The sequence below is a fragment of the Sciurus carolinensis genome, chromosome 9 (assembly GCF_902686445.1).
Source record: "Sciurus carolinensis chromosome 9, mSciCar1.2, whole genome shotgun sequence".
Lineage (NCBI taxonomy): Eukaryota > Metazoa > Chordata > Mammalia > Rodentia > Sciuridae > Sciurus > Sciurus carolinensis.
In genome coordinates, this window is record NC_062221.1 from 53,986,614 (window position 1) to 54,003,856 (window position 17,243).

At 35.0% G+C, this 17,243-nt stretch overlaps 1 protein-coding gene across 7 annotated transcripts in view; it reads left to right on the plus strand.

Annotated features, from left to right (window-relative positions):
* Yeats2 (YEATS domain containing 2) overlaps positions 1-17,243 on the plus strand; it is a 116,816-nt gene that overhangs the window by 12,858 nt on the left and 86,715 nt on the right. For all 7 annotated transcript variants that reach the window (XM_047564328.1, XM_047564326.1, XM_047564327.1 and 4 more), the window contains exons 2-6: positions 6,566-6,684; positions 10,692-10,789; positions 11,286-11,378; positions 14,690-14,935; positions 16,582-16,697. In XM_047564328.1, coding sequence (XP_047420284.1) covers positions 6,585-6,684; positions 10,692-10,789; positions 11,286-11,378; positions 14,690-14,935; positions 16,582-16,697 — 653 coding nt within the window. In that variant the 5' untranslated portion in view covers positions 6,566-6,584. The remainder of the gene's footprint in view (positions 1-6,565; positions 6,685-10,691; positions 10,790-11,285; positions 11,379-14,689; positions 14,936-16,581; positions 16,698-17,243) is intronic.

Below are 17,243 nucleotides of genomic sequence, written 5' to 3' on the forward strand. Positions count from 1 at the left end.
GTCTTTTTTTTTTTTTTTTTGTACTGAGGATTGAACCCAGAGGTTCTTAACCATTGAACCACATCTCCAGCCCTTTTTAAAATATTTTATTTAGAGATAGGGTCTCACTGAATTGCTTAGGGTCTTGCTAAGTTGCTGAGGCTGGGCTTGAACCTCATGATCCTCCTGCCCCAGCCTCCTTAGCCTCGCAAGCCACTGGGATTACAGGCATGAGCCAATTGAATAGGAAAGTCTTGAGTGAGACTTCAAAGTTTAGAGGTTCTAATGAGGTTCAGATGCCACAAGGATCACAGAATTATTGAGAAGTGTATGGCAGATCTTTCAGAGGCCTTATGTATCAGATTTCACTCTTTCCCCTCAAGAATTGGTCATATCTTGTACAATCAATGTGGTGTTTGCAAAATGTGGAATGGGGGACTATTATTTAGCTCTTACCTGACTTGAGAACCAAGACCGATTTTTTTTTTTTTTTTTTTTTTGGCAGTACTAGGGTTTGAACCAAGGGCCTCATGCATGCTAGGTAAGCGCTATACTACCGAGTTACATTCCCAGCCCCCCTTTTTTATTTTGGGGGGGCGGGTACTGGGAATTGAACTCAGGGGCACTCAACCACTGAAGCACATCCCTAACCTTTTTAATATTTTACTTAGAGACAGAGTCTCACTGAGTTGCTTAGTGCCTTGCTTTTTGCTGAGACTGGCTTTGAACTCACAATCCTCCTGTCTCAACCTCCCAAACCACTGGGATTACAGGCCACCACGCCTGGCCCCACCCCCACCCCCCCTTTTTTTTGGGGGTGCTGGGGCCTTTTTATTTTTTATTTTGAGATAGGGTGTTCCTAAATTGCATAGACTGGGCTCCAACTTGCAATCCTCCTGCCTTGGCCTCTCAAGTGGCTAGAATTACAGGTATGCACTACCACACCAGGCTAAGAAATAAGATTTTTTTTTAACATTTTAAGTTATTCATCAATAAAGGTGGTATACAAGAAATAAGATCTTTTAATAAGAATTTTCAGTGACTAACATCACATTATTTTTATGTTTTTAATTATATAATTTTAAATTATTTTTTCTCCTGGGGTTTATTTTATACTATAAAATGTTAAGAGATTTTGTTATGATTTTGTTCTTTAAACCTTTGTCAGAAACAGACTTGCATGTGTTGTTTGAACAGATATGGTAAAGGATATGGTAAGTTTAAATGTGGCATTTACTTCTGTAAGATTTTGTTTTCTTGTGTTGGTTACAAGGATAAAAACATTTATTTTCCAAGTTTAAAATGACAACATTTGCTTTTTATAATGAGACTCTTTTGATGCAATAAAAATTTTAAATTTTAAATTGGGGGAATGGATGACAATAGTAGTCCTTATTTTTTTTGTATCCGTGTTTGGTTTTGGTTCCATAGTACAGAGAAACTCCGTTCTCACAAATTGTAAGTGGTTACTTTTTTTTCTTTAACAGTTCACATTACTATTTCTTTTTTAAATTTCAACTGATTTAAAACCTACAGAGGATTAATATAGGACATTTTTGTTTCAAAATGGAATTGATGATATCTAACAACTGCTCACATTTCCTTTTTGTAAATACAAATTGGATAAGAATAATCCAAAACTTAATATTAACGTGGGTCATTTGTTCCACATTCCATGCAGTTACTTATTACATGTGAGGAGAGTGTGCCTTCATAGATGTGCTTAGCTTTAGCAAGCATTTGATTTGTATGTGGCATGTGTATACTTGTGTATACCTGCTAGACACAAGCAGACCTGAATTATTAAAAATGTTCAGTAAGAGCTAAATCTTCCTTCAGTCTGTTTTTCAGCTTAAGTATGTCCAAGGATGACTGGAAAAGTTTTATTCAAGGACTTCATGAGAAATGAATTACCTTGGCAGGGCAATTTAACTCAGTGGTGGTTTCTTCCTTGCCACCCCACCCCCAAATTCTTCTGGTTCCCTAGTTTTAGAGCAAATAACAGATGAGTTTTGCTTCATCTCCTGAGAAAGAATAAAACAAATACTATTTTTTTTCCACGAATCCCAAGCATTTCTAGGGAGGAGCTGTGGACTGGAGCTCAGTTGGTAGAGTGCCTGCCTTGCATGTACAAGGCCCTGGGATGAATCCCCAGCAGTGCGCGCGCGCGCGCGCGCGCACTCACACACACACACACACACACACACACACACACACAACCTCTAGGGAGGAGCTGTTATTATTCTTGAGATTGTTTAGGAATTGGGAGGAGACTATGCAGATTATGAATTCCATAGAAGGGAGAAGTGAAGATGATGCTGGACATGCATTTATCTTTATAGATGATGTCATAAGACTTGGCAAACTGTAGAAGTCGGTGGCCGTAGAGGAAGTGGTATGGTGCAGGAACAAGTTTGAAGATTTTCTGAAATGTGTCAACCTCTTCTTCTAGGTTTATCTGCAAGTAGTTTTTTGTTAGTTTGTTTTTTATTTTGTTTTATTTACGCTTTTCTTGTTAGAGAAGAAATGATATTTATTGATTTTTCAAGAATGTATTCTTTTTATACATTCTGCCCAAGACTTTCTCAGGTTGTCTGAAATAAGTTACAGAATAAAGAAGAAATAAGACTTTATTCTTACTTTTATAAACTTTAAAAATAGATAATAATACTTAGATTCCAGGCCTCTCCAAAAACCTTTATATTCTAGCAGGTAACTAATGATCATGAACATACATTAAATGACTTGATTTAGGATATTTATATAAATGCTGCATGCTTTTGGGATATTTTTAAGCTTGGTGATATAATACAAAATAAGTTATAGGAAAAATATTTTCTCAGATCTAGGATTTGCATATATATCACTGCATATTGAATATCCTGCTTGAATCAAGATGGATTCAGTTCTCTTTTTTCCAAATTATAAATAGTATATATCTAAATCAATAAGAAATTCACAATCCAATAGAAATCTGTGCAGAAGATACAAACTAGAGTTACACAAATGAGAAGTTACAAATGACTGCTTGAATTATGAACATACCTTTCTTTGCTAGTAATCAGAGAAACAAATTAAACTAGGACCATTTCTGCCTGTGATATTATAAAAAGTTAAAAAGATTAATAATATTCAGTGTTGGCAAGGAAATTTGAAATGAGTTTGTTTACATACAGTTGGTAGAATAAATTTTTACATTCATTTTTCAAGACACTTGACAGTAGCTGTAAAAATTAAAAATACTCATACTCTTTGACTCACCAATTTCATTTTTACATTTTTACCCTAGAGAAATAGTCACACAGTCCATAAAGGGGACGCTATAAGAATTTTCTGCTGCAGTATTATTTATAATACTGAGATATTGGAAACAATTGAGTAACAGAGTAATGATTAAGTGAATAGTAGTATACTCACAGTGAAATATTATCCAGTCTTTTTTTCTGTTAGCAAATTTGAAAATCTTTTATTTTTAAAAGTTTTTACTTGTTCTTTTTAGTTATACATGACAGTAGAATATATTTTGACATATCATGTATACATGGAGTGTAACTTCCCAGTTTTATGTGTACATGGTGTGGAGTTACACTGGTCCATGTATTCATATATGAACATAAGAAAGTTATGTCCGATTCATTCTATTGTCTTTCCCATTCCCATTTCCCCTATCTTCCCCCCTCTCCAATCTGGTGACTGCCCTCACAGCCAGCCTCCCCATTGTAAATTAGCATCCACATATCAGAGAGAACATTTAGCCTTTGGTTTTTTGGGGATTGGTTTCTTTAACTTGGCATAATAGTCTCCAGTTCCATGCATTTACCGACAAATGCCCTATTTTCATTTTTTTTTTATGGTTAATATTCCATTGTGTATATATATCACATTTTCTTTATCCATTCCTTTATGGATAAAGAAAGGGCACCTCTGTTGGTTCCATAGCTTGTCTATTGTGAATTGAGCTGCAGTAAACATTTATGTGACTGTGTCACTATGGTGTGCTGATTTTAAGTCTTCTGGGCATATACTGAGGAGTAGGATAACTGGGTCCAATGGTGGTTCCATTCCAGGTTTTCTGAGGAATCTCCATTCTCCTTTCCAGAGTGTTTGCACCAATTTGCAGTTCCACCAGCAATAAATGAGTGAAACTTTTTCCCCACATCCTCACCAACATTTATTGTTATTTGTGTTCTTGATCATTGCCATTCTGACTGGAGTGAGATGAAATCTCAGTGTAGTTTTAATTTGTGTTTCTCTAATTAGTAGTGATGTTGAATGGATTCAGTTTTTGTTTATTTATGTCCTTACTTAGTGAAGGAACTTAATTAAGAGCTGAGGAGCTTTTATTTTTATTTTTTGTAGTGCTGACGTGAACCCAGGTCCTCAAGCATGATTAGGCAAGCACTCTACCACTGAGCTTCACCCTTAACCCTTTTTATTTTAATTTTAGATAGGGTCTCATTTTGTTGTTGAGGCTGGCCTCAAACTTATGATCCTCTTGCCTCAAACATGTGCCACCAAGTCCAGTCTGAAGGACCTTTAAATTGTTTTTGCTTTATCTTTAAATGAATATGAAGTAAATATTTTTGAGCTAACTTTTTATTGACTTTTATCCTCAAGCATTTTATTATCTCTATAAATATAGTTCTTATGTATTTCTGCCTTTGGCTGGGTAGATAATCTCCCTTAGAGGCAGAGCAAAGTGTGGAAATCAGGAAGTTCTTATTTTCTGTGTCATAGATTAACACTGCGGGGAGCCAGTTACCTCGCCACCCTGCAGCTGTTTAGTTTGTGCAGCAGTGTATCTGTGTTGCCCAGTAAAGAAACCACTAGTGGTACATGGTTATTGAGATTTTAAAATGTGGTTAGTCCAAATTAAGATGTACTGTATGTGTAAAATATGCAGCAGATTTTAAAGATTTAGGGGGAAATGTCATAATGTAGAATCTCATTTGTTTATATTGATTGCTTTGTTGGGATGATAATTTGACCTTTTTTTTTTTTTTTTTTTAAGTCAATGGACCTTTTTTTTTTATTTATTTATTTACATGTGGTGCTGAGAATCAAACCCAGTGCCTTACACATGCTAGGCAAGTGCTTTACCACTGAATCACAGCCTCAACCCAATTTGGACATATTGGTTAGGCAAAATATATTATTAAAATTAATTTTACCCATTTCTCTTTACTTTTAAAAATACTGTTAGAAACTTTTAAAATTCTGTATGTGGCCCATATTTCTATTCAACAGTGCTAGTTTGGACAGTATTTTCTAAACCTATTCATGAAATATTTATTGGTCAGTAAAACATAGTTTAAAAGGGGGCCACTGACCAATGAAACTTTCTGCAGTGATATAAATATTCCGTGTTTACTGTCCAGTATGGTAGCTACGAGCCACTGGTGACTATTGAGCACATTAAATGTGAAAAATTGTAGTGTGGATAAACAGGATTGAGTTTTAAATTGTATTTCATTTTAACTAGTTTAAATTAACTATGGGTAGTGATTAATATATTGGGACATAGTAAATCTAGAGGATTTATGGGATTCATTTAGTTAAAAGACTTGTATACCTAGGCCTTGTTACCATATTTCAAACTTGTTGAATAGTTTAATATGTGTACAGTTTGTTTATTATGAGTAACAGTAAATGATTAGTAATAATTTTTCAATTTTTAATTTGAGTTTCTCTTATATAGCAAGTACTAAGTAAGAAGGTAAGAACCAGAGACAAGATTTGTGTACAAATTGAGTCCTTAACTGTATCACTGCATTTTTGTAATGTGCATTGTTAATTCCAAGGGCTTAACAGGTTTTCCTTAAAGTCTGGTATCTTTACTTTTCTCATGTGGATCCTTTTGCAAAAGCTAGACTTCTTTTAAAAAGCAAACAATTTGCTACCTTGTTAAAGAATTTTCTCTTGAAAGGGAAACCCATGCTTTTAGCAGATGAGTGATGATGGAAACTTTTGAAGTTAAACATATGCTGTTGGCTCTACAAGGGCTGTGTAGAGCCAGGCACAGTGTTGCACGCCTGTAATCCTAACAACACTTAACAACTCAGAAGGCTGAGGGAGGAGGATCACAAATTGAGACCAGCCTCAGCAACTTAGTGGGGCTCTAAGCACCTGTCTCAAAATAAAAAAAATAGAAAGGGCTGGGAATGTAGCTCAGTGGTAAAGCGTCCCTGGATTGAAACCCCAGTTCTAAATAAATAAATAATAAATAAGGTATGTACATATCCAAGTTTGGTGTACCTAACCTGAAAATCCAAAATTTGAAATGATCTGAAATTAAAACTTTGAGTGCTGACATGATACTCAAAATTTTGAATTTCAGATTTTTTAATTAGGAATGTTCAACCTGTAAAGTCTTGTGCAAGTATTCCACAATCTGAAGAATTCTGTAATCTGAAGCATTTCTGGTCCCATAAAAGTTCAGATAAGGGATAATGAATTTGGATGCTGAATTTGTATACTGGTACTCATAAGTACAGTATTATGTAATATTTATTCTCTTTGTGTATACACATGAATTTTTAAGTGTTAGTATTATATTATGTTTATTAATTAATTTATTGTTTTACAGTGACGAACTGAATGCCATCATGTCAGGCCTCAAGCGAACTATCAAAGAAACTGACCCTGATTATGAGGATGTATCTGTGACCCTTCCAAATAAGCGGCATAAAGCGATTGAGAATTCAGGTAGAAATTAGCTACCTTAGGAAACTGTTGATATTTTGCCTTCACTCTAAAATGTATAAGAGCTAAAATGAAATGCACTTCCAATTTACATATACTTTGAAGGGGTTTGGGAGAAGTATTAGCCAAATGCTTTGTGTAATAATAATACATCATTTGTTGCATAAAAGGCAGAAGATCTGGTATTAACATGATTAAATAGATCGTGAATGTGGCAATAATGAGACAGGCTACAGATTTTAGCTATCATGGTATATTAGTTGTAATCATAAAGTCATGTATAGTACATATAGTGTGGTATCAGGTGAGATGATTGATTATAGTTGGTACATAGATTGAGGTTTTAATGTGTATAGAGAAAAAGAATGAACTCACCAAACTTGGAGTTTCATGGCTACTATTTCTCAGGATAAAATTAAAATTATTTTAAAATAAAACTAAATTGTATTAATTTAAACATTTCACATGGTTTTCAGATGTGGTAATTATCTTAAAAGTGGTATATGAATGAATGGAAATTTGGGGAACATTTATTTAGTTCAACCCCTGTACTTACTTAGCTGCTTTTCAGTGGGTTCAGAAGCAGTAAATGATTTGCCCAACATTATGCAATTTGTTGAAGAGCAAATCATCAACTGTATGTCTGTAGTGATCAAGAATGTCCTAAGCTATCTAAAAATTTTGCAAATTTATGTATTAAATTATTGCCAAAATTTGTTTATTTAAATACCTAAGTTAATACTTTCAGCATTGTAAAGAAAGCATCAGAGTCATAGCTCATGTGTTGCAGTTCCATAAAGATTAAGATCCCTAGAGGTTAAATGGTGAAAAAAATTCCTGTGTCTGAAAGTGCAGTCAAGTCATACAAATTCAAAAGTCTTTTTGGAAGGAAAAGAGCAAAATGCCTTGTCCAGTGTGGGCCAAATTTGTGGGTTCTGGTGAGGGGCAATGGGGGATTAGAAAAATAAAGACTCATACATGCAGATTTTGACGATAAAGAGCTGGGTTCAGGTAGAGTGTTGCTGTCTGATGGAGATGCAGATCTGGTGAAACATTGTGGTTATCTAGCATAAGAATTCCTTTATTCCCAGGAAATGTGTGCCTGAGATGAAGGTCGAAGCTGATAGGGCTCTTTCACAGAGCCTGCTCATGCAGGGTGTAACTATAGCAGCTAAGCATCCTGTGCTCTTCCCAGGCACCAGGCGTGCCACAGCCATGAAGTCATCAGAGACCCCCAATCTCAGTCACTACTTTCCCATGCTCTATCACCACTCTCCACAGTAAAATCCAGTCCTAAATAATGAAAACATTTCACTTCAACTTCTCCCTCATTCAATTGTAACTTTATGTGGAAATGTCATTTCCTTTTAATAACAAGCCAGGTAAATATGGAGGTATCATGTAACATATATTTAATGCTCAAAAACTTCATATGCATTACCCCCCCCCCCCTTAAAAAGAATACAGAAAAGTGATTGTAACACTAGCCCTGTTTCTTTGGTTTAAATATAGTGTGAGTTTCCAAATACCCCATTCAAGAAAGGGCTTTTTTTTGTTGTTACTGAGAACCATTTGCTGTTCTTTCTGTTGGTTTCCATCTGCCTAATCCTAATCTTTTTTTTTTTTTCCCCAGAATTTTTTGCACTGTAGAGTTGATCATATATTTCCCTTTGCTTATATTATTTTGTTTTGTCCTGTTTTTGCTTTGCAATCATCTGAGAAAGAGATAATGCATAAGTGTTTGTCAGGAATTTATGGTAAAACACATTGAGCATTGTATCTGACTCTCAGCATGTACTGAGAGTGTCTATTGGTTTATATATATAAGATTTACACATACTTTTACATATATAAATACTAGATACATAAAATTTATGTAGTTCATACATTTAATACTTTATTTATACATGTTATTCAATAATTATTTATAACATAATTTTATATATTATTTTACCCAGTGATCCTGGAAAATATTCATCAAATATGAGAAATATGCAGACATATACATAATGTTAGTAATTTAAACCAAATTTTTTATGGTGCTGTGTTAGCCAAACTTTTTGTTGGTCTAGTTATTTTTTGTTTTGTTTTGAAGGGAACTCAATGTGTTGCCCAGGCTGGCCTCGAACTCCTGGGCTTAAGTGAGCTTCATGTTCAGTTTCCCAAGTAGCTGGAACTACAAGCACGTACATCATGTTCTGCTACTGGAGCACTTTTTTGATGGTGGTAGAGATTGAACTCAGAACCTGGAGCATGATAAGCATGCACTGTACCACTAACCTAAACCCTCAGCCCCACCCTTTACTAATTTTAAATTGAAAATCCACTGACATATTTTATGTGGAGAAAATGGCAGATTATCAGAGGGTCAAAAATTTTTTTGTAATTTTTTCATATGCTGTACTCCAAAGCATGGGTGCTGGATCGTTTTTAATAAATCCCTCATTTGTTTTTCAAGCAGTCATTTTACTACTCTCTTTTGTTCTCTTATATCTAGTCACACTCTGTATTTTGATATGTTTACTGAGTTATGTATTACTTTTGAGTAGTCATCGTCTGAGTTCTGGTGCCTTCAGAGGATTTTCTTTCCTTTTTTTCCAGAGGATTTTCTTTCTTTTGAATTCTTTCGGTAGTTAGAATAAGAAACTGCTGAATTGCCTGGTAGCCTGTTCTCTGCAGAAGGAAGCTTCTTCCTCCATATATTGCTCTAGTATCACAGACTGCTTTTTCCTTAGCTCTTTACTGTCTTTCTCTTTAGACATCTGGTTTTTCAGAGGCCACCAAATATTTCAGAACTTCATGTTTTTTTTTTTTCATTTTTACTTTTTTGGTTATTTATTTTCATATAATTATTTTCATTTTTATTGGTGCATTATAGTTAACACATGATAGTGGTATTCATTGCTCTGTATTCATATGTACACACAATATAACAGTATAATTTGGTCAGTCTTATTCCCCACCGTTTTCCTCCTCCTTTCCCTTCATCTCTCTTTATGTAATTTCAAACAGAAAAATTACAAGGAACACTCATGTCTTATCCAGATTAATTTACCAATTGCTTGCATTTTGCCTTATATGACTTATCTTTATTTAGGTACTGGGGATTGAACCAGTGGGTTCTTTAACATATCCCCAGCCCTTTTAACATTTTTATTTTGAGATAGGGTCTCACTGAGTTGCTGAGGCTAGCCTCAAACTTGGGTTCCTCCTGCCTCAGCCTCCCTAGTCACTGGTGTTACAAGTGTGTGTCACTGCCCAGCAATCATTCTTTTTTTTATTTTTAATTAACACATTATAGTTTATATTTCTGAGATAGTATGTGATGTTTTGATACGGATTTATCCTTTTCCCCATTTCCACACACGTACATGTACCTGCACGCGGGTAGATAAGCACTTTTTTTTTTTTCCCCCAAAACCATTGGAGAATAAATTGGAAACATTTCTGTGTATTTTTAAAGGATAGTTTCTTATATCTACAGTAAATTTATCAAAAACAGGAAATTTGAACATTGTTATACTGTGATATTTCAATCTGTAGTCCATATTCTGGTTTTACCAGTTGATTGTATTTTATAGCTATTTCTCCCCCTTCAGGATCCAAACCAGGGTACACCGGGAATTTAGTTGACCCATCTCTAGTCTCTTTCAGTCTCCTCAACTTTTCCTTACTTTAATATTTAAGTGGTACAAGCCAGTTGTTTTGTAGGATATCTTTCAGTTTTTCTTTGGTTGGTTTTTGTCTTGGTGTTTTATGGTGAGCAGAGTCAGAATTTTTGGCAGGAATATTTCAGAATGATATAGTTGTCTTCTTAGTGCATCATGTCACAAAGCATATATAAGGTTGTTTTTTCCCAAAATGAATGATTTTAATTTTCCATCACTTGGTTAAGGTGATGGCCTCTGGGTTTCTCTCTTCCAAGCTACTATTCCTTGGTTTCTGTTGTTTGCTGACTTAAGATGTCTCTGATTAATTAGGCCTTGGTGTATTCTCTGTTCTTTGTGTAGCTCGAGATGCTGCTGTGCAGAAGATTGAGACCATTATCAAGGAGCAGTTTGCTCTTGAAATGAAGAATAAAGAACATGAAATTGAAGTCATTGACCAGGTATAATGATGATAAATTGGAGAAAAAACCCAAAACTATGGAAAAAAGTTTATAGGATGAACTGGAAAGATATATATCTATATTGAAATAGAGTCATAGTTTGCCTTTGCTGTTTTTTTAAAAAATATTTTTCTTGTTTTGGGGGAAAATACTATTTTTTAAAAAGTGAAATTGTAGAAAAGATAAAGAAAAATTTATTGTATGAAATTCTATCCCAAAGATAATCCCTCTTTGCTCTTGTACTCGGTATCTTTGTTGACATTTCTAAATGAATATTCTCATAAATATGCATTTTAATATATCTGTATACCTTGCATGTTGGGGGGGTTCATTCTTCAAATCTTTGCCAATCTGACAGGTGATAAATGTGACCTTTATATATTTTTATTTGATTATTAGAACAATTGAGCTCTTGTTATTTGCATTTCTTATTCTGTGAATTGTTTTCTCTTATAATTGCCATATTTTAAAGTAATGAGTTAACACTTGTTTTTAGCGACTGATTGAAGCAAGAAGGATGATGGATAAACTTCGTGCCTGCATTGTAGCAAACTATTATGCTTCTGCAGGTCTTCTGAAAGTTTCCGAGGTAAGTATTCATCATATTCCGTTATTTCCCAGCCACCATAGTTGTCTGAGGGAAAGTTTTGTCAGTGTACTTTTCAAACATTTCTTTGACCTTTAGGGTTTGAGAGGCCGACATTTCTGGGGAAACAATGGACTTTAGCAGTCATTATGTTCAACCACAGTCTTTAGTCATCGATGTTCACATTGTCAGTAATGCCTAAGTGGCTTATTCTCCTTTTTACTTTATCTTTTTGCTGCTGATTGTTAACATTATGCTATGCTATGACATCCAAAGATGCCCTCATTCTTCCTCATTTGATTATGGTCTGCTTTGGAGTAAATTACAGACTGATTGAGTTTTCTCTGACTTTTTACTCTAATGATGGCAATTTGTAGTTTCAGAAGATTTACCATATTCAACAAGCCCTGTTTCCCCCACTCCCCCCCAACTTATTATATCAAATTGCAAACATATACACTAGGGAAAATAAGCACCTATTTATATGCCATTTGGATTTAGCAATTTTAATATTTACCTATATTTGCTCTGCCTCATTTTTCTCTAAAATGTTTGAAAGTAAGTTCCAGGCATCATAGCATTTTCTACCTAAATACTTAAACATTTCTTTCCTCTTTTTCCTTTTTTTTTTTTTGGTACCAGGGATTGAACCCAGGGGCATAAAACTAATGAGCCTCATCCCCACTGAGTTACATCCCCAGCCCTTTTTATTTTATTTCGAGACAGGGTCTCACCAAGTTGCTTAGGGCCTCACCTAAGTTGCTGAGGCTGGCTTTGAACTTGTGATCCTTATGCCTTGGCCTCCTGAGCTGCTGGGATTACAGGTGTGCACCACCACACCTGGCTTGAAACTTTTATTTCTTAAAAGATACTCTCCTTTATCATCATAATAGCTAAGCAAATGAGTCCCTAATATTATCTAATAACTAATCCAACTTCAAATTTCTCCAGTTGTCCCCAAAACCTTTTAAGCTGGATTTTTTTAGACTAGGCTTCATCAAGGTTTATTGGCTACCCTTGGTTTTTTCCAGAACAGTTCTTCTACTTTTTTCCTCCCTTGATAATTGATTTTTTGAAGAGACCAGGCCACTTATTTTATAGAGTATTCTATATTTTGGATCCCCCCCCTCCATGTGGGTTTCTTTTATTCCCTTTATCTTCCTGTAGATGGAAGTCTGTAGGCACAATTACATATAGGTTAAATATTTTGGCAAGAATACCTCATAAGTGATGCTGTGTTTAGGAGCAAAACATTAGAGTTTAAGTTTGGTCACTGGTTAGTGTGTTAATTTCTCAGTTACTCCAATTATAAAGGAAAAAGGAAAATCTCTTTCTTTTTTTTTGGTGGGCAGTGCGGGTGTCCATTCCAGGACCTCATGTGTGCTAAGCACACACACTACCACTGAACTACTGAACTGTACTCCCATATCTAGCTCTTTTACTCTAGTAATCTGTCTGAATTTGGGAATAGGACTGAACTAAAATAGAAATATTTCTTCTTTGATGTTTTATTAATTTCAGTATAAATTTTGTGGGGGTTTGTTTTATTTTGAGATGAAGTATTTTGAGATGAAGTCTCACTGTGTTGCCCAGGTCAGACTTGAACTTACGATCCTAACGCCTCAACCTGAATAGCTGGGATTACAGTCATGAGCCACTGTGCTGGCTGGTGTCGTTCTTTTTAAATTTCTTTTTCTTAAATTTTTTCTGTTAGAAGTAGTCTCAGGTAATTCTCTTCTTGTACATTACTGGCTTAGTGGTCATTAAGGGGAGGTAGGGTGACAGTGACAGGTCTGAGTCATGTTTAGGCTTTCGTGTTATCACACAGAGCTTTACAGTTCCTGGTATTGATTCTGCCCCTGATGTTATCCTGTAGAAAGTAGAGCATTTTTTTAGTTTAATCCTTGATAGTAGACAAGTTCCATTTACTGCTGGAGTTTCCATAATATACATTAGAATCTCTGTTCATTTTCTAGGTCTGCCCTAACAAATTACCACAGCTTAGTGGCTTAAAACAATAGGAATTTATACCTCACAGTTGTGGAGGCTGGGAGTCCAAAATCAAGGAGTCAACAGGGCAGTGTTCCCACTCACGATTCCAGGGAAGAATCCTTCCTTGCATCTTCCTTGTTTCTAATGATTGCCCCTAGACCTTGGTGTTCCTTGGCTTGTAGCTGCATTGCTTCAGTTTTTCCCGTTACTTCACATGGATTTTTCCCTCTATATGTGGCTCCTCTGAATCTGTGCATCTGAGTTTCCCTCTTCTTTTAAGGATGTTAGTCTTGGATTAGAGTTTACCCCAATGTAGTGTGACTTCTTTTTAACTTGATTACATCTGCGAGGACTGTCTCCCCCTTTTTTTGTATTGAGGATTAAACCCGGGCCTCATACATGTTAAGCTACTTAGCACTGAGCCTAATTTTGAATAAAGTCATGTTCACAGATTCCAGGTGGACATGAAATGGTCTAGAAATTCACTGATTTTATGCAGTTATGTTCTGATTAGGATTTGTTCAAAATTATTTAGATACACTTTTGTCTATTATGAGCAACCATTTAATTATTTTTAGTTTGTGGTAACAAAACATTTATAGTTCTGAGAAACCTTTATTATTGAGATTCAATAACTGTTATTTTGACTTAGAAACTCTGGCCTATTTCCTTCCACCAAATTAATTATTTTAATAACATAGGTTCTTTTTTTAAATTAATAATACATTTTAAAAGCTGGGTTTCTTAGGAACATCACTACAGGGTGTGACATGATGATGGAGGTACCATTTTGTATACAAGTAACTAAGATACAGAAAAAAATCCTATAGACTGAGGGTAAACTTTATAAGTTAGTATTAATCATTTTAAAATGTTTAATACTACATTTTACTCCTATGTGGGTGTCATTTTTATACCCTGTCTCTTTTAATTAATTTTATTTAGAACTTTTGATGTGTTTTTGTAAAGTGATATGCCTTTTTTTTTTTTTTTCCTTTTCCTGTGCAGGCAATCAAACCTAGGACCTCATATATGGCAGACAAGCATTCTACTACTGAGCCACATCTCTAGCCTGAAAACTTTTTATCTTTAGAAGACCCTTTATCTTTAGTCTTTAGCGTTACAACTTTTGCATAGTTGTGACCTTAGTTTTTCTTATGTTGATATAGACCTTGTTAAGGAGTTTGGACTTTAATTTTAAAAGTGGAGATTTTGAAGGATTTTAAACACAAATGTCATAGCCAAGAGTTTTGAAGAGATCACAGTTTTACATCCTTTCAGTGGATTGGATTAAAAGTTTGCTTGCTGTCATTCTTTTCTAGGGATCAAAGACATGTGATCCAATGGTGTTCAATCATCCTGCTATCAAGAAATTTTTGGAATCACCATCTAGGTCGTCATCTCCTACCAATCAGAGATCAGAAACACCATCAGCTAATCATTCAGAAAGTGATTCTTTATCTCAACACAATGACTTCTTATCTGACAAAGATAATAACAGCAATGTGGATATGGAAGAAAGACTGTCAAACAACATGGAGCAGAGATCAAGCCGAAATACTGGAAGGGTAGAGTTGGATAGATGGGAGGGAGCTAGAGGAGAGGGAACTAGTATTTATTAATAAACTGTACACATATTATCCCATTTAACTTCTACAGTCATTCCAGGACATAACCTGTTTTCCTTTTAAATTGGGGAAACTGAACTTTGATAAGGTTATTTGCCCAAAAGTATCAACTGAGAATTAAACCTATGTCTTTTTAATTTTAGAGATTAGGGATCTAGGGTGTTGCACAACTGATGGATGTCATTCATGTAAATATGAAAAAAACCTTTAGAAGTTAATGGTTCAGTGACCTTGCCAAAGGTCTTTCCACTATTGTGTTTATTCTCTCAAGTGACACTTAAGCACTTTCCTCTGTGAGATTTTATGTTCAAAGATGCTATACTAACTAGAGGAAATTTGACAATTAATAAATAGAATTGAAAGCTATTTATTAATATTTGATCCTGCCAGCTTGTTATTTGAATTCCCAGCTCAAGGTACTCTAAACTTGGTATAATATTTGGCTGTGGAGTCATTATTAGTTTAGACTAGTGGTAGCTAGCTTGCTTTCTTTTCTTTTTTTTATCCTGGGGATTGAACACAGGGGCACTTAAACACTGAGCCTCATCCCCAGCCCTTTTTTATATTTATGTAGAGACAGGGACTCGCTGAGTTGCTTAGGGCCTCACTAAGTTGCTGAGGCTGTCTTTGAACTCACAATCCTCTAGCCTCCCAGCCCACTGGGATTACAGGCATGCACCTCCAAGTTGCTTTCTATAGTAAGACATCCAATATTTGATTGATTCATATTACAGTACTAGGGATTAAAACTGGTGGCACTTTACCAGTGAGCTACATCTTAGCCTTTTTTTTTTTTTGGTTATTTGAGGCAGGAACTCACTAAGTTGTCCAGGCTAACCCTGAACTTGATATCCTCCTGCCTCAGCCTCCCAAGTAACTGGGCATGCACCACTGCACCTGTTGTATTTCTTTTCTTTTTCAAGAATAAGAAATGAGGTCATATTAGTGTTAATTTAGAAGCTTAACATCTTTTATACAATACGTGGTAATTTTATATATACACATATATAACAAACATTTAGTACTTACTATGAATTAGACACTTCTAAGAACCGTATAAAACAATCATAAAGTGGTACTATTAACATCCTTTGAGAAATGTGGGGTAGAGAGAGTTATCCAAGATTGCACGTTAATACCTGGAGGTACCAGAATTTGAACTCTTACCTTCTGTCAGTACAGTTCAACTTTTAATTGATCATTGTATTTGTATTATTTCTTACTGAAAATTTTTTGAGTAATACAGAAAATTAAAAAGTAAATTTTTTCATTTCCATTGCCATTTTCTAGAGAGACTACTGTAATAGTTTCTTGTGTATCCTTTCACATCTTATTTGCATATATAGAGCAGATGCGTGTGAATATTAAAAACACGTGGAAGTATAATACAGACTTTTAAGATAAGTTAGTGCAGTATTTATAGTGAATTCTTTTTTCATGCTTTGAAAGGTGCCACAAAACCACAGAATTTTATAATTAAAAAGAAAATATTTGAGTTACTGTATTCATACTTTTGGATTTTGTGGTCTTTGTCCTATTGAAAATTATTCGAAGTGAAAATGAATATTGATTATGATTATTTTCAGGACACTTCTGGTGTTACCGGCTCTCATAAAACAGAACAGCGGAATACTGATATCACTGGAGATGAGACTTCACGACTTTTTGTAAAGAAAACAATAGTAGTGGGCAACGTGTCCAAGTGAGTACTTGTTGATTTTTCTCATTTTCAGTTGTCGTTTATATTAATACTTTGGCACTGATACTCCTTTACTGTAATATTACAGTAGGATGAAGCCTCAGGAATTCTTTTTCCCAAGTTCTTAGTTATTTCAAAAATTCACCATGATCCAAAAACTTTCTTAGGGTAATCTTGCTCCTTAGGGAGCACACTCATACTTGACTCTACCTCCTATCTGTCAATCCGGTGTTGTTTTTTCTGTGTACTGCCTCTCTTAACACTGCCGTTCTGCCTTGCCCCATGTCCACTAATACCCAGAGGTGATAAGCAAGAAGACATTCTCTGCACATGTTACTAGAGAAGAGTCAGTATAGCAGACTTTTAAATTCTGGTGTGAAGTTTATAAAAGATGCAGATTAGGAGGTATTTGAAAGTCATTGAGAATGGTCAATTCTCAGGTACTGCCTTCAACTATAACCTTCAAATCTTCATTTTTTTCTCTATATTTATAGTCTCGGCATTTGCCATTTATATGTGGTTGACACTTCTAAAGCTGAAACCAGATTC